The sequence below is a fragment of the Triticum aestivum genome, chromosome 3B, assembly GCF_018294505.1.
Source record: "Triticum aestivum cultivar Chinese Spring chromosome 3B, IWGSC CS RefSeq v2.1, whole genome shotgun sequence".
NCBI lineage: Eukaryota > Viridiplantae > Streptophyta > Magnoliopsida > Poales > Poaceae > Triticum > Triticum aestivum.
Genome location: NC_057801.1, coordinates 701,320,753 through 701,340,404, shown reverse-complemented (window position 1 = coordinate 701,340,404; position 19,652 = coordinate 701,320,753). Strand labels below are relative to the sequence as shown.

Below are 19,652 nucleotides of genomic sequence, written 5' to 3'. Positions count from 1 at the left end.
CAAGCTCCTCATAGACTTATAGACCTGTGTACACTCATAAACACATTAGTCCCTTAACCTATAAGTCTTCAATACACCAAAATCACTAAGGGGTACTAAATGCACTTACAACCTTCATGAAGACATTGGGAGAGGCGGGAAGGGCGACCATGCAGAGCGGCCGCTGGGACGACAATAGAGGACCTATCTAGGCGTTAGTGTTGAAGGTTTGATGAGCAATAAAGTGGCTGGACACGCGCAGAGAGAGAGAGAGAGAGAGAGAGAGAGAGAGAGAGAGAGAGTAGAGGATCCCTCTAGGCATTAGTATCGAAGGTCTAATTAATGAGCAATGAAGTGCACACACATAGAAGAGAGGGGGGAGATATGGGCATTTTGGTCTAAAATTATGCATAATACAACAAATAGAGAAGTTTTGCGAACTTTGAGTGACATTTTCTGAAAGAACAAATTCGTAGTGGCATTTTTATGAATCACCGGAATTGCAGTGGCATATAGCAAATTAACCCACTAAAAATTAGGCTTAATTTGTAGATGTGAATACAATGTTTTTTTGCCGATAAGATCATCTACATGGGTTGAGCTAGAGAGATTGGGTTGTTTCTACTCTTTTTCTTGGAGTTCTCACAGCATTTTAGGCCCATTTGTAGAATTCTCATTTACCAACCTTGTGCAATTGCCTAGTTAGATGCGTATCACTTTGATGGTATGGGATTGCCGGTTTCTTGCTCAACGAACTTCGCCTATGCATCTCACTTGAGAAGGGCGAAGCCCTCATGACCAGAATTTGTATCTGCTTAAGAAGTCAATACTTATGCGACAGTAAACAAAGATTGAGATTGATGAAATTGACAAACTGAGTTTTGTCAGATGAGTTCTTTAGAAAGATTTTTGGATAAGTTCAATAGTACAATATTTAGTTAGAATCCTATATATCTAAGAAGGTTATCTCCACAACGTCTAATTATCTTGACATGTGTGCTTCCACATCATCAAAATTGTTGTAGCCGCTAAATTTACTAGCTTGATCCACTAGTATCCGTGCGATCTACGCATGAGAATTCTCTACCATCCAACATGCATTAGTGCATCCTAAGTTGGGTTTAAATTGCATTGCATTTGATTGTGACATGCATAATTTTTCATGTTCAGATTTTTTTTCCTTACACAGAAATTTCTGACATAGTTCAAATTATAGGGATTGAATTTGTATTTTATATAACATTTAAACACTATATACCATTTATACGGCAACTGCGGATCATATCGTCTAATCTAAATAAAGTACTCCATCTGCTTCATAATTTTTGTCATGGTTTTAGTTTAAATTTAAAATTTAAACTAACCAACTCGGAGTAGAACACAGCACATTAGCAAGCTTACAAACATTACCAGTACATTACATTATTACATTTTACATTACTTTCATAAATCCAAACAAATTATGTGGATCGTCCTGGTCCCACGCTACACACACCTAATTCTTGCGTGTGGACAGAGAAGCACTTGATTCAGCTGTAATTTATTTTCACCCTAATTTAACTAGGAATGATCGTAGAAATAATTCAGACAAGCAGACGGGTCGATCACTGCGACTCCCATGCGCCGAGCGCGCGCCTGGGCTTGGGCTTGGGTTTGCTGTCCGCCTTGACGGGGTAGGATGCCTCCATGGCGATGCCGCAGAGCCCGCCTTCGGCACCGGAATCCTTCTCCACCCTGATGTACCCCTTCTCCCCCCATGACGGCCCCCACGAGTTCTTCACCGTCCAGTACGCCTTGCCGTCCTCCGCCACCCCGTACCCGACCACCGCGACGCCGTGGTCCAGGTCTGTTCCACAGTCACCGGTGAACACCCCCTCGGAGTAGAACATGAACGCCTTCCCGCTGGCATCGATGGCCACGGAGACGGGCTGGTTCGCCACGGCCTTGGCCAGCGCCTCCTCGCTGTTGGCCGGCACGTCCTGGTGTCCGTCGATGCGCACCACCACGGGGGAGCTCTTGGCGGCTTTGCAGGTGCCGTTGGCGGCCCGGTACGGGTAGGCGGCCTCGGTGGTGAGCCCGCCGTTTTTCTTGACGTACTCGAAGGCGTTGTCCATGAGCCCGCCCTCGCACCCGTCGTTGTCCGCCGTGTCGCAGTCGATGAGCTCCTGCTCCGACAGCGACACGAGCTTCCCGGTCCGGATGGCGTTGATGCCTTCCACGGACACCACGGTGGAGAAAGCCCAGCAGCTGCCGCACTTGCCCTGGTTCTTGACGCCCGTCACGGCGCCCTTCTGGCGCCAGTCCACGGACCGCGGCAGGTCCGACACGTTCACGGCGGCGTACATGAACCCCGGGACGGACGGTGGCGTGGCGGGGCCGTCGCGTCGGCGGTCGCTGACGCGGGAGCCGGCGAAGGTGGCGCGGAACTCGGCCTGGTCCATGTCGCCGAAGCGGTTGAGGCGGAGACGGTAGGGGCGGTCGCCGCGCTTGTTGTGGGAGTGGATGAAGTGGACGTTGGACTTGAAGGTGCCGAAGCGGCGGTGCTTCTCGGCGTGGTGGCGGGGCACGCGGTGCGCGGTCTGCCACCGCTCGTACAGGTCCCAGAGCGCCTCCTCCGACTCCAGGTCGTTGTCCTCCAGCGGGATGGCGCTGCACAGCTCCACCGCTGCCACGGCCAGCACCGCCGCCACCATGGACGCCAGCAGAAGCTTCTTGCTGAGCTGCCCCATCGTGCTGCTCGATCTACCAGTGCACCACGAGCTGCAGTTGCTACCTTTGTACGCAGTGCTGTACTGCAGAGCTAGCAGCTACTTGGGGGCTAGCTAGCTTCGAGTGTGAGATGATGATGGTTGAGAAGGGAGGCGGCGTATTTATAGGTGGAGATCGTCCGACCGATCGAGCACCGAGGAGTGTGGAGAAGCTTTGCATGCAAGCAAGCAGGGAGTTAGAGGCAGAACGGTGCTGCTCCGGCGATCTGCTTTGCGGCGGGAAAGACACGAGGAGGTTTAAAACTTTAAATGGCGGTAACAGAAAGCTGAGCGGAGGTGTGTCAGACTCTGCTGGAGGTGGTTACAGCTTGCTCCCAAGTTGCGTGCGGCGGTGATATTTTGGGGGCGACGAAGATTCAGGGCAGATTCATTCACCGATCATGCCGACGGACGGGCCGAATCATTCCCGGGGTGCAGGCCTGATTCATTCCGATCACCGCCGGCCGTGATAGCCTGCTGATCGTAGGTGTGCAGTTCCATGGATGCTACGCCGTAGAACTGGTAGATGCAGTTACTGGTGAATGCTTCATCGCATACGTACCGCTGCTGCTGTTGTGCTTGGGGTGGCCGTTGAGTCTGTCGAGAGGATCAAACACGGCATTGATGGCGGTTGAGGAGGCCGAGGTGCTCCGCCACTGTATTAACTGCACCGGTCGGCCGGCCGGCGGCTCGGCCGGGAAGTCTGCGGCGCGGCGGTTGCTCGCGTTCACTCTGTTCCCTCTCTCAAGAGGCAGACGACTACGGGTGGGATGCTTCGTCTAGTACACTGTTTTCCTTCTCATTTTTTGAAACCCAAAAAATAGCTTTCTTTGTTCCACTAATTACGAACAAGGCATTGCTGTCAATTAATTATTAATGAAGAAAATCAAACCAAAATCAAAACATTCAGCGCCTAACAGTAGAAGTTATGATTTTTTTCTCGATTTGTGCTGACATCCTTGGGTGGGGGCCATGCTAAGTTTCTTTATATCGTTCTAATTTTATCGGATGTCCCTGAAGGAAAATTATGACTCTTTCTTTTTACATGTACAGTACAAGTAATGACCGAGGGCTCCTTTTACATGAATTTTGTAAGCATTGAGGGCTCCTTTTATAATTTTGTAGGAAATCTATAGGATTCCTATAGAAAAATATCCTTTTGAGCCCTTTGGTTTTGTAGGGATTGATTCATATCCATCACATTTCAAAGGAAAACAAACAACAGCTAAGACCTAAATTTCCGATACTATGAAGCGAATGATATCTCTTTTCCTACAAAAATTGTGATACATGTCATTTCATTTTTCATGACTTTTCTATTCCTACAATATATCCATCCTATGAACCTAAATGTAAGAGGATATAGACCATGTAAATGAATAGAGAGGGAGATTGGTGGAATCGTTGTTGTATTGCTTAAGCCTCATGGTGTATATATAGGAGGACATGATTAACTTAGAGTACAAGACAAGGTAGAAATAAATCCTACTCTATCTTATCCTATGTTTACTAACTATCATGATGCTCAACACTAAAGGAGGCATGGGACTAAGAGGAGAAAACCACCGCTCGCTCTCGGGTTGCAACGACGCATAACCTAACCCCCGCAGGCCATGGCTCGATGTGACTGCCTTCTTGCACAAAATTAGATCCCTCTGTTGACCGATTTGACAACCTCATTGTAGTAGCGGACCTCCTTCTACACAAGAAGGTCACCCAAACTCATTGAATTTTGCAAATTCGGTCCCGTTTCGTGGGATATACCTTAATGTTTTGAATCTCTAGGCTACACGGCTGTAGGAAGGTCACCAAAACGCATTTTTTCGTTGATTGGGTCGGTTCATGCGCATAAGATCACAATTGTAGGATCCGGGATGATTTCCACGTTATGGAAACCAGGTGCTGGCCCTTAGGGAACCCTAGTTTGGTGACCCTAAACCCTGATTTGCATGTTTTGTGAACCTTGGTATGTAGCCAGAGTTCTCCTTCCCTAACCCTAGGCGGCTAGGGCAAACTCTTCCCTCCAAACTTCGCCTGCGAGCCCGTGCATTCGTCTCCTCTTCGCCTGCCGTTCCGGCGGCGGTGGTGGGGAGGGGAATCCTGGTGCCTCCACTCCGGTTAGTAGTTTAGGTTAGGGTTTTTTAGTCCTCACATGGTGCGGTACTTGCTACCTCTTGAACATGCATTGGTTTTCCCTTGAAGAGGAAAGGGTGATGCAGCAAAGTAGCGTAAGTATTTCCCTTAGTTTTGAGAACCAAGGTATCAATCCAGTAGGAGACGACACACAAGTCACCTAGTACCTGCACAAACAATCAATAACCTTGCAACCAACGCGATAAAGGGGTTGTCAATCTCTTCACGGCCACTCGCAAAAGTGAAATCTAATAAAGATAGTAAAGTAAATATTTTTGGTATTTTTGTTGTATAGATTGGAAAGTAAAGATTGCAAAATAGTAAACGAGATGCGATGTAAATAAAAGAGATGTAATATGATAGAAAAGAGACCCGGGGGCCATAGGTTTCACTAGTGGCTTCTCTCAAGACAGCATGTATTACGGTGGGTGAACAAATTACTGCCGAGCAATTGATAGAAGAGCGCATAATTATGAAGACATCTAAGGCAATGATCATGAACATATGCATCGCGTCCGTGTCAAGTAGACCGAAACGATTCTGCATCTACTATTATTACTCCACACATCGACCGCTATCCAGCATGCACCTACAGTATTAAGTTCATAAGAACGGGGTAACGCATTAAGCAAGATGACATGATGTAGAGGGATAAACTCAAGCAATATGATATAAACCCCATCTTTTTATCCTCGATGGCAACAATACAATACGTGCCTTGCCGCCCCTACTACCACTGGGAAAGGACACCGCAAGATTAAACCCAAAAATAATACAAAAGAGCATATTAAAGCCCATTAAACATCCAAAAGAAATAATATAATAGCATGGAACAATCAAAAATTATAGATACGTTGGAGAGGTATCAAGCATCCCCAAGCTTAATTCCTGCTCGTCCTCGAGTAGGCACATGATAAAAACAGAATTTTTGATGTGGAATGCTACCTAGCATATTTATCAATGTAATTTTCTTTATTGTGGCATGAATGTTCAGATCTGAAAGATTCAAGACAAAAGTTTAATATTGACATAAAAATAATAATACTTCAAGCATACTAACAAAGCAATCATGTCTTCTCAAAATAACATGGCCAAAAAAAGTTATCCCTACAAAATCATATAGTCTGGCTATGCTCTATCTTCATCACACAAAATATTTAATTATGCACAACCCCGGTTTCAGCCAAGCAATTGTTTCGTACTTTAGTATTTTCAAACGTTTTCAATCTTCACGCAATACATGAGCGTGAGCCATGGACATAGCACTATACGTGGAATAGAATGGTGGTTGTGGAGAAGACAAAAAAGAGAAGATAGTCTCACATCAACTAGGCATATCAACGGGCTATGGAGATGCCCATCAATAGATATCAATGTGAGTGAGTAGGGATTGCCATGCAACAGATGCACTAGAGCTATAAGTGTACGAAAGCTCAAAAGAAAACTAAGTGGCTGTGCATCCAACTTACTTGCTCACGAAGACCTAGGGCACTTTGAGGAAGCCCATCATTGGAATATACAGGCCAAGTTCTATAATGAAAAATTCCCACTAGTATATGAAAGTGATAACATAGGAGACTCTCTATCATGAAGATCATGGTTCTACTTTAAAGCACAAGTGTGGTAAAAGGATAGTAGCATTGTCCCTTCTTTCTTTTTCTCTCATCTTTTTTTTATTTGGGACTTGTCGTGGAATTGTCACGGCAGATGTCCTAGTGAAAGGACTTAGTCGTGGAGCCATCGCAACTAGGAAGCTTAAAGGGGTTAATCGGGACAAAGTACACGAGGTTTATACTGGTTCGGCCCCTTACGGTGAAGGTAAAAGCCTAAGATCCAGTTTTGAGTGGGATTGCTTATGTCTCGATAACCAGGGAGCGAATCGCTTGACGTAGCTCTCGAGTTGATGTTACTTGTACTGAGCCGCCGCCGGGTCGTCCCTTTATATACAAAGGTCGACGCCCAGCGGCTTACAGAGTCACGCTGGCTCATAAACAGTGTCCGGCTCGGTCTCCTAATTATTCATGCCTTGCAATACAAGTCACACACATATGGCGGTTTATCACTACGAGCCTTAAGTCGCCTCTGGGCTTTGGGCCCTTAACTGAACCGCCATCCCTGTCCTGGGTCTTGGGCTTCAAGAATCTTTGCAAGCATAACCCGGCCCCTCCTGGGCGGGTCATACCAGTAGTTATATCCCCAACATTAGGCCCCAGATTGATTTGAACTGGTTCATGTCAATCTTCGACACTTAAGAAAAAATCATCTGCCCTTATTAAATTTTTGTAACCCGCCATGATGGCATCCTCTGGATTTGTGGTAACCCGCCATGACATCACCTGTCATAAAAGCATGTTTTATTCAATGCATCCCAACGGATCTTTTTCTTGATGACCATCCCGAAAATCGAGGCGTCTTTGTAGTTGGATAACTTATATTTTTGGCCTCCTCGTTTTTCGCGCTCTTTTAGTGGCCCTTCCTTATGAATAGACCCGACTAGTTCTTCCTCATTCTTCCCTTCTGCGTCTTCTTCCTTTCGCCCCCATCTGTCACTGTAGCTCCGTGCTACATCTTGAGCTTGCGTTGGTTTTCCTTGAAGAGGAAAGGGTGATGGAGCAATAGCAGCGTAAGTGTTTCCCTCAGTTTTTGAGAACCAAGGTATCAATCCAGTAGGAGGCTCCTCAAAAGTCCCACGCACCTACACAAACAAACAAAGAACTCGCAACCAATGCAATAAAGGGGTTGTCAATCCCTTCACGGCCACTTGCGAAAGTGAGATCTAATAAAGATAGTATGATAAGATAAATATTTTTTTGGTATTTTATAATATAGATGCAAAAAGTAAAGATGCAAATAAAAGTAGATTGGAAGCAAATATGATAATAGATAGACCCGGGGGCCATAGGTTTCATTAGTGGCTTCTCTCAAGATAGCATAAGTATTACGGTGGGTGAACAAATTACTGTCGAGCAATTGATAGAAAAGCGAATAATTATGAGATTATCTAGGCATGATCATGTATATAGGCATCACGTCCGCAACAAGTAGACCGCCTCCTGCCTACATCTACTACTATTACTCCACACATCGACCGACTCCTGCCTGCATCTAGAATATTAAGTTCATAAGAACAGAGTAATGCATTAAGCAAGACGACATGATGTAGAGGGATAAACTCAAGCAATATGATATAAACCCCATCTTGTTATCCTCAATGGCAACAATACAATACGTGCCTTGCAACCCTTTCTGTCACTGGGTAAGGACACCGCAAGATTGAACCCAAAGCTAAGCACTTCTCCCATGGCAAGAAAGATCAATCTAGTAGGCCAAACCAAACTGATAATTCGAAGAGACTTGCAAAGATAACTCAATCATACATAAAAGAATTCAGAGAAGATTCAAATATTATTCATAGACACTTGATCATAAACCCACAATTCATAGGATCTCAACAAACACACCGCAAAAAGAGTTTACATCGAATAGATCTCCACAAGAGAGGGGGAGAACATTGTATTGAGATCCAAAAAGAGTGAAGAAGCCATCTAGCTAATAACTATGGACCCGTAGGTCTGTGCTAAACTACTCACAACTCATCGGAGGGGCTATGGTGTTGATGTAGAAGCCCTCCGTGGTCAATTCCCCCTCCGACAGAGTGTCGGCGAAGGCTCCAAGATGAGATCTCGCGGATACAGAAGGTTACGGTGGTGGAAATTGTGTTTCGTTCGCTCCTTGGATGTTTTCGGGGTACGTAGGCTTATATAGGAGGAAGAAGTATGTCGGTGGACGCCCGAGGGGCCCACGAGACAGGGGGGCGCGCCCTATAGGGGGATGGGCGCCCTCCTATCTAGTGGAAGCTTCGGCTGCTTCTTGACTTGCACTCCAAGTCCTATGGATCACGTTCGTTCCAAAAATCACGCTCCCGAAGGTTTCATTCCATTTGGACTCCATTTGATATTCCTTTTCTTCGAAATACTGAAATAGGCAAAAAAAACAGCAATACGGGCTAGGCCTCCGGTTAGTAGGTTAGTCCCAAAAATGATACAAATGTGTAAACTAAAGCCCATAAACATCCAAAAGAGGTAATATAATAGCATGGAACAATAAAAAGTTATAGATATGTTGGAGACGTATCAAGCATCCCCAAGCTTAATTTCTGCTCGTCCTCGAGTAGGTAAATGATAAAAAGAGAATTTTTGATGTGGAATGCTACCTAGCATAATTCTCAATGTAATTTTCTTTATTGTGGCATGAATGTTCAGATCCAAGTGATTCAAAATGAAAGTTCATATTGATAAAAGAAATAGTAACACTTCAAGCATACTAATCAAAGTAATCATGTCTTCTCAAAATAACATGGCAAAAGAAAGTTCATCCCTACAAAATCATATAGTTAGCCTATGCTTCATTTTCATCACACAAAGATGTTCCCAACTTCTATACCCCCGATGACAAGCCAAGCAATTGTTTCATACTTAAATAATCTCAAACTTTTTCAACCTTCACGCAGTGGCGGAGCCAGAATTTTTGTGGAGCCCGGGCAAGCTTGAGCCTTAGTGTCTAATTTGGAAATCAAAATCAAGTATTTTCATACACAATATATATAATAGCCCCAAACTTCGGAACCACAAACGCACAATAATAATGAAGTAACAATATAAATGTGATAGTCATGCAAATGTAATTATAAAGTGAACTACTATATGATATATCAACACTCCATTTTATAACAGTTCGCCAAGTGTGACACTCGGCTAGTTCCTTTCCTCAGATACTCGGCAAAGTTTTTACGGGTGCTAAAATGAGGTACTCAGCAAAGTAAACTAGGCTGACGACCAGCCGACGTAAACGATGCCTATCACATGGCATGTTGTGTTTGTGGAGTATCTTTCGTTCCATACTCGGTGAAGATGGGTGCACCGAAGGGCGGCACGTGTCCCCTCTTGGTGACACTCGGGAAACAGCTTTTGGCAGGGCTGCCCAGGTCATGCCATGTATCAGCCTTTGTCGACTGTTCTCCAGAAGACTCTTGCCAAACCATCCTAGAAGCTACCAGACATTGTCGCTTGACAACATAAGTCTTAAAACAAGGCCACACATAGAACAAAATAGAGAGTTTATTCCAACGAAAATTAGACATGAACAAAATACGGTAGCAGATCAATTGGCTATGTATAGTTGTGTAGAGTGTACGACTACACTATGGCTACATCAAGGTCCATCAAGTATCGAGAAACTTTTGCCTCATGACGATAACCCTATATTGATGGAATACAACTTTATTTCCTTGCAAAAAAACCAGGCCACAAATAGAACTAAATTTGCCATGTGACCAGTAAAAGTATAACTATATAAATTAGCATCCAAACATCCTAGAAGACACCACTCCCTCTAGTGATCTAAATGATTTTATTTTATTTTACATATGGAGTACGAGATAAAACAATAAATTTCTAATTCACATAAATTAAGTGTTGTGATTTGTGAATATACTCAAAATAGTGAGCTTGTAAGAAAAGAGGAAGACATGTAAAATATACCCCACCACCTGACCTCATAAATTAATTTAAGTCCTAAATATATCAATCTTCAAATTAGTTAGCAAAATCTTACATAATCAGGAGAAAGGGCACGAGACGATGAGTAGTTGAGGATGTAAGTCGAGCAGAACAGGGTTGTGAGTGGTTGTTTCCTCTCAAGTACTAATTGTTTTGGAAGAAGGGAATACCAGTCCATCACCACTGAACATTACGCTTTGCCAGGGAGTGCGCTTGGTAGGTAGTTAATTAGCACATTACTTACTTAAATATTAGCTGAACACTTGGTAGGTACTCACGTACACTCCTACGGTCCTGCCCGGGTAAACCACGATGCATAATGAGATTTGCCCCATTATTTATCACCTGCGTACGCAGTCCCCTCGCCAGGGAGCCCGGGCAAGTGCCCGGGGTGGCCGGGCGCTGGCTCCGCCACTGTCTTCACGCAATACATGAGCGTGAGCCATGGATATAGCACTATGGGTGGAATAGAATATGATGATGGGGATTGTGTGGAGAAGACAAAAAAAAGAAATTCTCACATTGACGAGGATAATCAACGGGCTATGGAGATGCCCATCAATTGATGTCAACATGATGAGTAGGGATTGCCATGCAACAGATGCACTAGAGCTATAAATGAATGCTCAACAAAAGAAAACTAGTGGGTGTGCATCCAACTTGCTTGCTCACGAAGACCTAGGGCATTTGAGGAAGCCCATCTTAGGAATATACAAGCCAAGTTCTATAATGAAAAATTCTCACTAGTATGAAAAAGACAACTTATGAGACTCACTATATGAAAAACATGATGCTACTTTGAAGCACAATATATGAGACTCACTACATGAAGAACAAGGTGCTACTTTGAAGCACAAGTGTGAAAAAAGTGATAGTAACATTGCCCTTTTTATTTATTTCCTTTTTCTTTTTCTTTTTTCTTTTTTTGGGCCTTTCTTTTTTTCTTTTGGCCTTTCTTTCTTTTTTTCTTTTTTTTTCTTTGGGAAATGCTCTAATAATGATGATCATCACACTTCTATTGATTACAACATATGAATTACAACTCGAAACTAGAACAAGATATGACTCTATATGAATGCCTCCGGTGGTGTATCGGGATGGTGCAATGAATCAAGAGTGACATGTATAAAAATTAATGCATGGTGGCTTTACCACAAATACGATGTCAACTACATGATCATGCAATGACAATATGACAAAAGTAAAATATGTCATGATGATGATAAACAGAGCGGTGGAAAGTTGCATGGCAATATATCTCGGAATGGCTATGGAAATGCCATAATAGGTAGGTATGGTGGCTGTTTTGAGGAAGATATAAGGAGGTTTATGTGTGATAGAGCGTATCGTATCACGGGGTTTGGATGCACCGGCGAAGTTTGCACCAAGTCTCAAGGTGAGAAAGGGCAATGCACAGTACCGAAGAGGCTAGCAATGGCGGAAAGGTAAAAGTGCATATAATCTAGGGACTCAACATTAGTCAAAAGAACTCATATACTTATTGCAAAAATTTAGAAGTCAGCAAAAATCAAGTACTACGGGCATGCTCCTAGGGGGATAGATTGGTAGGAAAAGACCATCGCTGGTCCCCGACCGCCACTCATAAGGATGCACAAGCCAGGTACACTTCATGTTTCAAATTTGTTACACAACTTTAACCATACGTGCATGCTACGGGACTTGCTAACTTCAACACAAGCATTCTTTAAATTCATAATCACCCAACTAGCATGACTTTAATATCACTACCTCCATACGTGCATGCTATGATAGTTTTTATTATACCCAACTTGGATGCCTACCATTTTAGGACCAATTTTATAACCATAGCAAATACCATGCTGTTCTAAAAGACTCTCAAAATAATATAAGTGAAGCATGAGAGACTAGCAATTTCTACAAAAATAAGTCACCGTCGTGCTCTAAAAGATATAAGTGAAGCACTAGAGCAAAAACTATCAAGCTCAAAAGATATAAGTGAAGCACATAGAGTATTCTAGCAAATTCTAATCAAGTAGGTTTCTCCCAAAAGATGTGTACAGCAAGGATGATTGTGGTAAACTAAAAAGAAAAGAATAATATAATACACGATGCTCCAAGCAAAACACATATCATGTGGCGAATAAAAATATAGCTCCAAGTAAAGTTACCAATGAACGAAGACGAAAGAGGGGATGCCTTCCCGGGGCATCCCCAAGCTTAGGCTTTTGGCTATCCTTGAATATCTTGGGGTGCCTTGGGCATCCCCAAGCTTAGGATCTTGCCACTCCTTATTCCATAGTCCATAAAAGCTTTACCCAAAACTTGAAAACTTCACAACACAAAACTCAACAGGAAATCTTATAAGCTCTGTTAGTGAAAGAAAACAAAACCACGACATAAGGTACTGTAATGAACTCATTCTTTATTTATTTTTGTGTTAAACCTACTGTAATCTAACTTCTCTATGGTTTATAAATTAATTTACTAGCCATAGATGCATTGAAATAAGCAAACAACACACGAAAAACAGAATCTGTCAAAAACAGAACAGTCTGTAGTAATCTGTAACTAACGCAAACTTATGGAACTCTAAAAATCCTACCAAAATAGGAAGTCCTGGAACATTTGTTTATTGATCAGAGGCAAAAGGAATCAACGCAAAATCACGTTTCGGTGATTTAACAAAACTAAATTCGTGCATGCAAAGTTTCTGTTTTTCAGCAGAATCAAATCAACTATCATCATAGGTTATCCTATAGGTTCTACTTGGCACAAACACTAATTAAAATATAAAAACACATCTAACAGAAGGTAGATACAAGATTCATTACTAAACAGGAGCAAAAACAAAAAAACACAAAGAAAATTGGGTTGCCTCCCAACTAGCGCTATCGTTTAACGCCCCTAGCTAGGCATAAAAGCGAAGATAGATCTAACGAGTGCCATCTTTGGCACTAAATTCATAAGTAGCCCGCATGATAGATTCATAAGGTAATTTGAATTTATTTCTTGGAAAGTGCTCCATGCCTTTCTTTAATGGAAATTGGAATCTAATATTCCCTTCCTTCATATCAATAATCGCACCAATCATTCTAAGGAAAGGTCTACCAAGAATAATAGGGCAAGAAAGATTGCAATCTATATCAAGAACGATAAAATCTACGGGCACCAAATTTCTATTTGCAACAATGAGAACATCATTGATTCTTCCCATTCGGTTTTTAATGGTGGAATCCGCAAGGTGCAAATTTAAAGAGCAATCATCCAGATCATGGAAACCTAGAATATCACATAAAGTTTTCGGAATCGTGGAAACACTAGCACCCAAATCACACAAAACAAAACACTCATGATCTTTAATTCTAATATTTATAGTAGGTTCCCACTCATCATTAAGTTTTCTAGGTATAGAAACTTCCAAATTAAGTTTTTCATCATAAGATTGCATCAAGGCATCAACGATATGTTTGGTAAAAGCTTTATTTTGACTATAAGCATGAGGAGAATTAACAACGGATTGGAACAAGGAAATACAACCTTCTAAAGAACAATTATCATAATCAAAATCCTTGAAATCCGAGATAGTGGGTTCAATGCTATTTAAAGTTGTGACCTCTCCAATCCCACTTTTACCAAATTTAGCATCAAGATCTAAAAACTCTGAATTCTTGGGACGCCTTCTAGGTAAAGTTGACTCATCATCAGTCCCATAATTATGAAGATTCCTATTGCAAAACATAGATCTAATAGGAGACGCATCAATAACTTTAAGATCCTCATCATTATTTTCATGGAAACTAAAAGAACACGCCTTTACAAAGCTATCCTTTTTAGCACGCAATCTAGCGGTTCTTTCCTTGCACTCGTCAATGGAAATTCTCATTGCTTTGAGAGACTCATTGATATCATGCTTAGGAGGAGAAGATCTAAGTTTAAGAGAATCAACATCAAGTGAAAGCCTATCAACGTTCCTAGCCAAATCATCAACTTTGAGCAATTTTTGTTCAAGCAAAGCATTAAAATTCTTTTGAGAAATCATAAATACTTTCACACTATTCTCAAAATCAGAGGGCATCTTATTAAAATTACCATAATAATTATTGTAGGAATTTCCATAATTATTAGAGGAATTACTAGGGAACGGTCTAGCATTAAAGTTTCCTCTATAAGCATTGTTTACAAAACTATTCCTACCAACAAAATTCACATCCATAGATTCATTATTATTCTCAATCAAAGAATACAAAGGCATATCATTGGGATCAAGAGGAGTATTTTTAGTAGCAAACAATTTCATAAGTTCATCCATCTTTCCACTCAAAACATTTATTTCTTCTATAGCATGCACTTTTTTACTAGAAGATCTTTCGGTGTGCCATTGAGAATAATTAGCCATAATATTATCAAGAAGTTTTGTAGCATCTCCTAATGTGATTTCCATAAACATGCCTCCCGCGGCCGAGTCTAAGAGATTTCTAGAAGCAAAGTTCAAATCGGCATAATTTTTTTTATGATCATCCATAAATTCAAACCATGAGTAGGGAAATTGCAAAGCATCAATTTCATTCTTTCCCAAGATTGGGCGACATGCTCATGATCAAGTTGTTTAAAATTCATGATATCGTTCCTAAGAGTAATAATCTTAGCGGGAGGAAAATACTTAGAGATAAAAGCATCTTTGCACTTGTTCCAAGAATCAATACTATTTTTAGGCAAAGACGAAAACCAAACTTTAGCACGATCTCTAAGTGAAAACGGAAATAACTTCAATTTGACACTATTGTTATCCGTATCTTTCTTATTTTGCATATCACACAAATCAAAAAAGTTGTTTAGATGAGTAGCGGCATCTTCACTAGGAAGGCCGGCAAATTGATCTTTCATAACAAGATTCAATCAAGCAGTATTGATTTCACAAGACTCAACATCATTAAGAGGAGCAATCGGAGTACTAAGGAAATCATTATTATTGGTATTAGAGAAATCACACAATTTGGTATTATCTTGCGCCATGGCAACAAGTAATCCAACACACAAGCAAACAGAAAAAGGCAAGAGAAAAGAGAGGAGAAGATTGGGAAAGAGAGGGCGAATAAAACGGCAAGGGTGAAGTGGGGGAGAGGAAAACGAGAGGCAAATGGCAAATAATGTAAATGCGAGGGAGATGAGTTTGTGATGGGTACTTGGTATGTCTTGACTTGAGCGAAGACCTCCCCGACAACGGCGCCAGAAATCCTTCTTGCTACGTCTTGAGCTTGCGTTGGTTTTCCTTGAAGAGGAAAGGGTGATGCAGCAATAGTAGTGTAAGTATTTTCCTCAGTTTTTGAGAACCAAGGTTTCAATCCAGTAGGAGGCTCCTCAAAAGTCCCACGCACCTACACAAACAAACAAAGAACTTGCAACCAACACAATAAAGGGGTTGTCAATCCCTTCACGGCCACTTGCGAAAGTGAGATCTAATAAAGATAGTATGATAAGATAAATATTTTTTTGGTATTTTATAATATAGATGCAAAAAGTAAAGATGCAAATAAACGTAGATTGGAAGAAAATATGATAAGAGATAGACCCGGGGGCCATAGGTTTCACTAGTGGCTTCTCTCAAGATAGCATAAGTATTACGGTGGGTGAACAAATTACTGTCGAGCAATTGATAGAAAAGCGAAAAATTATGAGATTATCTAGGCATGATCATGCATATAGGCATCACGTCCGCAACAAGTAGACCGACTCCTGCCTGCATCTACTACTATTACTCCACACATCGACCGAGTCCTGCCTGCATCTAGAGTATTAAGTTCATAAGAATAGAGTAACGCATTAAGCAAGATGACATGTTGTAGAGGGATAAACTCAAGCAATATGATATAAACCCCATCTTGTTATCCTCGATGGCAACAATACAATGCGTGCCTTGCAACCCTTTCTATCACTGGGTAAGGACACCGCAAGATTGAACCCAAAGCTAAGCACTTCTCCCATGGCAAGAAAGATCAATCTAGTAGGCCAAACCAAACTGATAATTCGAAAAGACTTGCAAAGATAACTCAATCATACATAAAAGAATTCATAGAAGATTCAAATATTATTCATAGATAAACTTGATCATAAACCCACAATTCATCGGATCTCAACAAACACACCGCAAAAAGAGTTTACATCAAATAGATCTCCACAAGAGAGGGGGAGAACATTGTATTGAGATCCAAAAAGAGAGAAGAAGTCATCTAGCTAATAACTATGGACCTGTAGGTCTGTGGTAAACTACTCACAACTCATTGGAGGGGCTATGGTGTTTATGTAGAAGCCCTCCATGGTCGATTCCCCCTCTGGCAGAGTGCCGGCGAAGGCTCGAAGATGAGATCTTGTGGATACAGAAGGTTACGGTGGTGGAAATTGTGTTCCGTTCGCTCCCTGGATGTTTTCGGGGTACGTAGGCTTATATAGGAGGAAGAAGTACGTCGGTGGACGCCTGAGGGGCCCATGAGATAGGGGGGCGCATCCTATAGGAGGGGGCGCGCCCTCCTATCTCGTGGAAGCTTTGGCTGCTTCTTGACTTGCACTCCAAGTCCTCTGGATCGCGTTCGTTCCAAAAATCACGCTCCCGAAGGTTTCACTCCGTTTGGACTCCGTTTGATATTCATTTTCTTCGAAATACTAAAATAGGCAAAAAAAAATAGCAACACGGCTGGGCCTCCGGTTAGTAGGTTAGTCCCAAAAATGATATAAATGTGTAAAATAAAGCCCATAAACATCCAAAAGAGGTAATATAATAGCATGGACCAATAAAAAATTATAGATATGTTGGAGACGTATCACTCCACCGTCGCCGCAGCGCATCTCGTCTCCGTCGACCTTGGCCGCTGCATCGACCTGAACTTTGACCAGAAAATGGCGGTGCCCCTCCGCAGCAAATCTACCACAGTAAGTTTTCTCCTTTCTGCACCATATATCCATGCTGGGGCTAGCGTGTTCATCTGTACAGTTCCTCGTTCATCCTAGTCCTTCGCATTTGCTTCTGCCATGGCTTCTTTGATCCAACAGTAGCGTAGATCTCGTGCGGTAGTTGCTCCGGATCCATTTTTAGCACTAGCAGAGCTTCTTTGTTTGTAAAGAATCCTCAGTAGAACGCGTGAACTTCTCTGCACATGTTTTTAGGTCTAGAAATTTTTCTTTTCTGAACGTCTGTTTGATCCAAAATAATAGCTGCAGTTTGTGAAACCTATTTATGCAACACTTAGGCAAAAATGTGCACTTGTTAGATTCATCTAGCCATGGTGACTCTGATTACCGGCTTCAAAGAGGCAATTCTCAATTGATAACTTGAACCACCCACGGTGGTTTAAATAGAGCTGGCGGCTTATAGAGCCTATGGCGGCTTAAATAACCTTGACATAATTATACTTATACCATTAGGCCCCTTTGTAAGCCGCCATCTGAAATATGCACTATAATATTTTTTCCTGCCCGCCTTAAATTTGAACCAGTAATTTTTACTCTGTCTTAGGCTTTCAACATAATGGTACCAAAGGCACCCACTTCCTGCAACTGGGTTAAATCCATTGTCACAGACAGTACTCTTGATGACTTTGTGACGACCGGCTATCTGCCAAAGAAAGAAGTCATGACTTATCGTGCTCCTAACCCGGAGGAGGAATTTTCTCAACCCAAAGAAGGAGAAGTTGTTGGTTTCACGGATCACATGAACCCGGGTTTCACTCCACCTGGCTCAAAATTCTTTAGAGACGTGTTACATTTCTTTGATCTTCACCCACAAGACATCGGACGCAATTCCATGTCTAATATCTGCAACTTCCAAGTATTTAGTGAAGTATAACTCGGAGAAGAACCCTACCTGGTGCTCTTCAGAGAGCTATTTTATTTGAACCGCCAGAATGAGTGCGCCAGCGGTCAGAGCTTAGAGCTTGGTGGTGTCTCGATCCAGCGTCGTAGGGACGTAATCTTTCCTTACGCCAACCCACCGAGCCACCCAAAAGATTGGAATTAGACGTGGTTTTACTGCCAAGACACCTCTCCGGCTGGTGAAAACCCTCTGCCCGGCTTTCGTGCTCTTCGTCTTGGGCCCAACCACCATCTGCCTGACAAGATTACAGCCGCCGAACGCAAATCACTTGCCCCCACTTTAGCCAAGATCAAGGCTCTCCTGGGAACGGGTTAACTGGCATCGACCTGGTCTGGGTTTGGCTCGCCTGGGGGGGTCATTTCGTTGAGTCACCTCCCCAGCTTGATGTGCGATTATACAGGCGCAAAGGATGACCCTCTGCGGCATAGCCCTGGTGATTTGCCTGAAGACGTCATTGATGATATGACAAAGTCTCTTTTGAATGAGAGCCTGGCAGACTGTGGTAGAGTGGGCTTAGCCCCTTTCTGCAAAGCTAACCCGGCTCCAAAGGTAAGCCTCCCATATGAATAAATTACTTTGATTTTTTCATGTTTTCACCCATATGTATACCTCTGTTAACTCTTATAGGCGGGTGATAAATTCTGGAAGGTCAAATATGACCATGAGGCTGCCAAGAAAGCCAGGAAGGAAAAGAAAGCCGCCAGGAAAGAGGCTGCTAAGAAGAAGGGCAATAAAGCCACTGCCTCTGACCTGCTTCGGCTAGCAGATTCTTCTGAGTCGGAGGTAGCCCTTGACTCTCTTGGATCTTTTTTAACCATCTTATTGACACTGATTATCAGTAGGAGGACACAGGAGCCAGCCGTAACAAGGCTGAAGAGGTAACTATTACTTCCTCCGACTCCGAGCCTTTGCCAAGACAGAAAATCCGCAGTGTAACCCGGGAAGTAACATTTTCACATCCCTTAGCTTATCAAGATCCTCAATTTTTTTGAAGCGACGGATTCATGAGAGCCGGAGGCAGAACCGGACTAGCAAGGATGCGGAGCTCTCCTCCGGCTTGCCAAACACCCCAAAGAAGCGCCGGAACGAGGTCACTTCTAACTTAACTTCCTTTTATCCTTTGGCGGGTCTCACTCGTCGACCGCTAAATTCTTCTGACTCGGATTACCAGGAAACTTCCCCTTCCTCCGGTGACTCAATGCAGTCCAACCTGCCGGCTTTCAAGACTGCACCAGGGTAATAATAATCTGCTTATCTTGTATTTATTTTAATCCCTTGCAACTGTACTAACCTTTTGTTTTGACGCAGTGGACAAGCCAAGCCCAGCAAACGGGTTAGGAAGAGCAAGCCGGCTGAAGACACGATCGTGACCGAGCCGGTTCTTGAAAC

The 19,652-nt window shown here is 42.7% G+C and overlaps 1 protein-coding gene and 1 non-coding gene across 2 annotated transcripts; both read right to left on the bottom strand.

Moving 5' to 3' along the window:
- Positions 1-1,355: 1,355 nt before the first annotated feature.
- On the bottom strand, positions 1,356-2,804 carry LOC123066131 (cysteine proteinase EP-B 2). Its single transcript, XM_044489275.1, has one exon. It carries the CDS (start codon positions 2,706-2,708, stop codon positions 1,584-1,586), a length of 1,125 nt encoding a protein of 374 aa, XP_044345210.1. The 5' UTR covers positions 2,709-2,804; the 3' UTR covers positions 1,356-1,583.
- Positions 2,805-3,648: 844 nt separating this feature from the next.
- On the bottom strand, positions 3,649-3,750 carry LOC123072998 (U6 spliceosomal RNA). The gene has a single exon (XR_006435526.1). It is a non-coding gene; the product is annotated as a U6 spliceosomal RNA (small nuclear RNA).
- Positions 3,751-19,652: the final 15,902 nt, after the last annotated feature.

What these genes read in the sequence shown, in the direction of transcription:
- LOC123066131 (XM_044489275.1), bottom strand. Translation starts at nt 2,708, where the DNA reads ATGGGGCAGCTCAGCAAGAAGCTTCTGCTGGCGTCCATGGTGGCGGCG.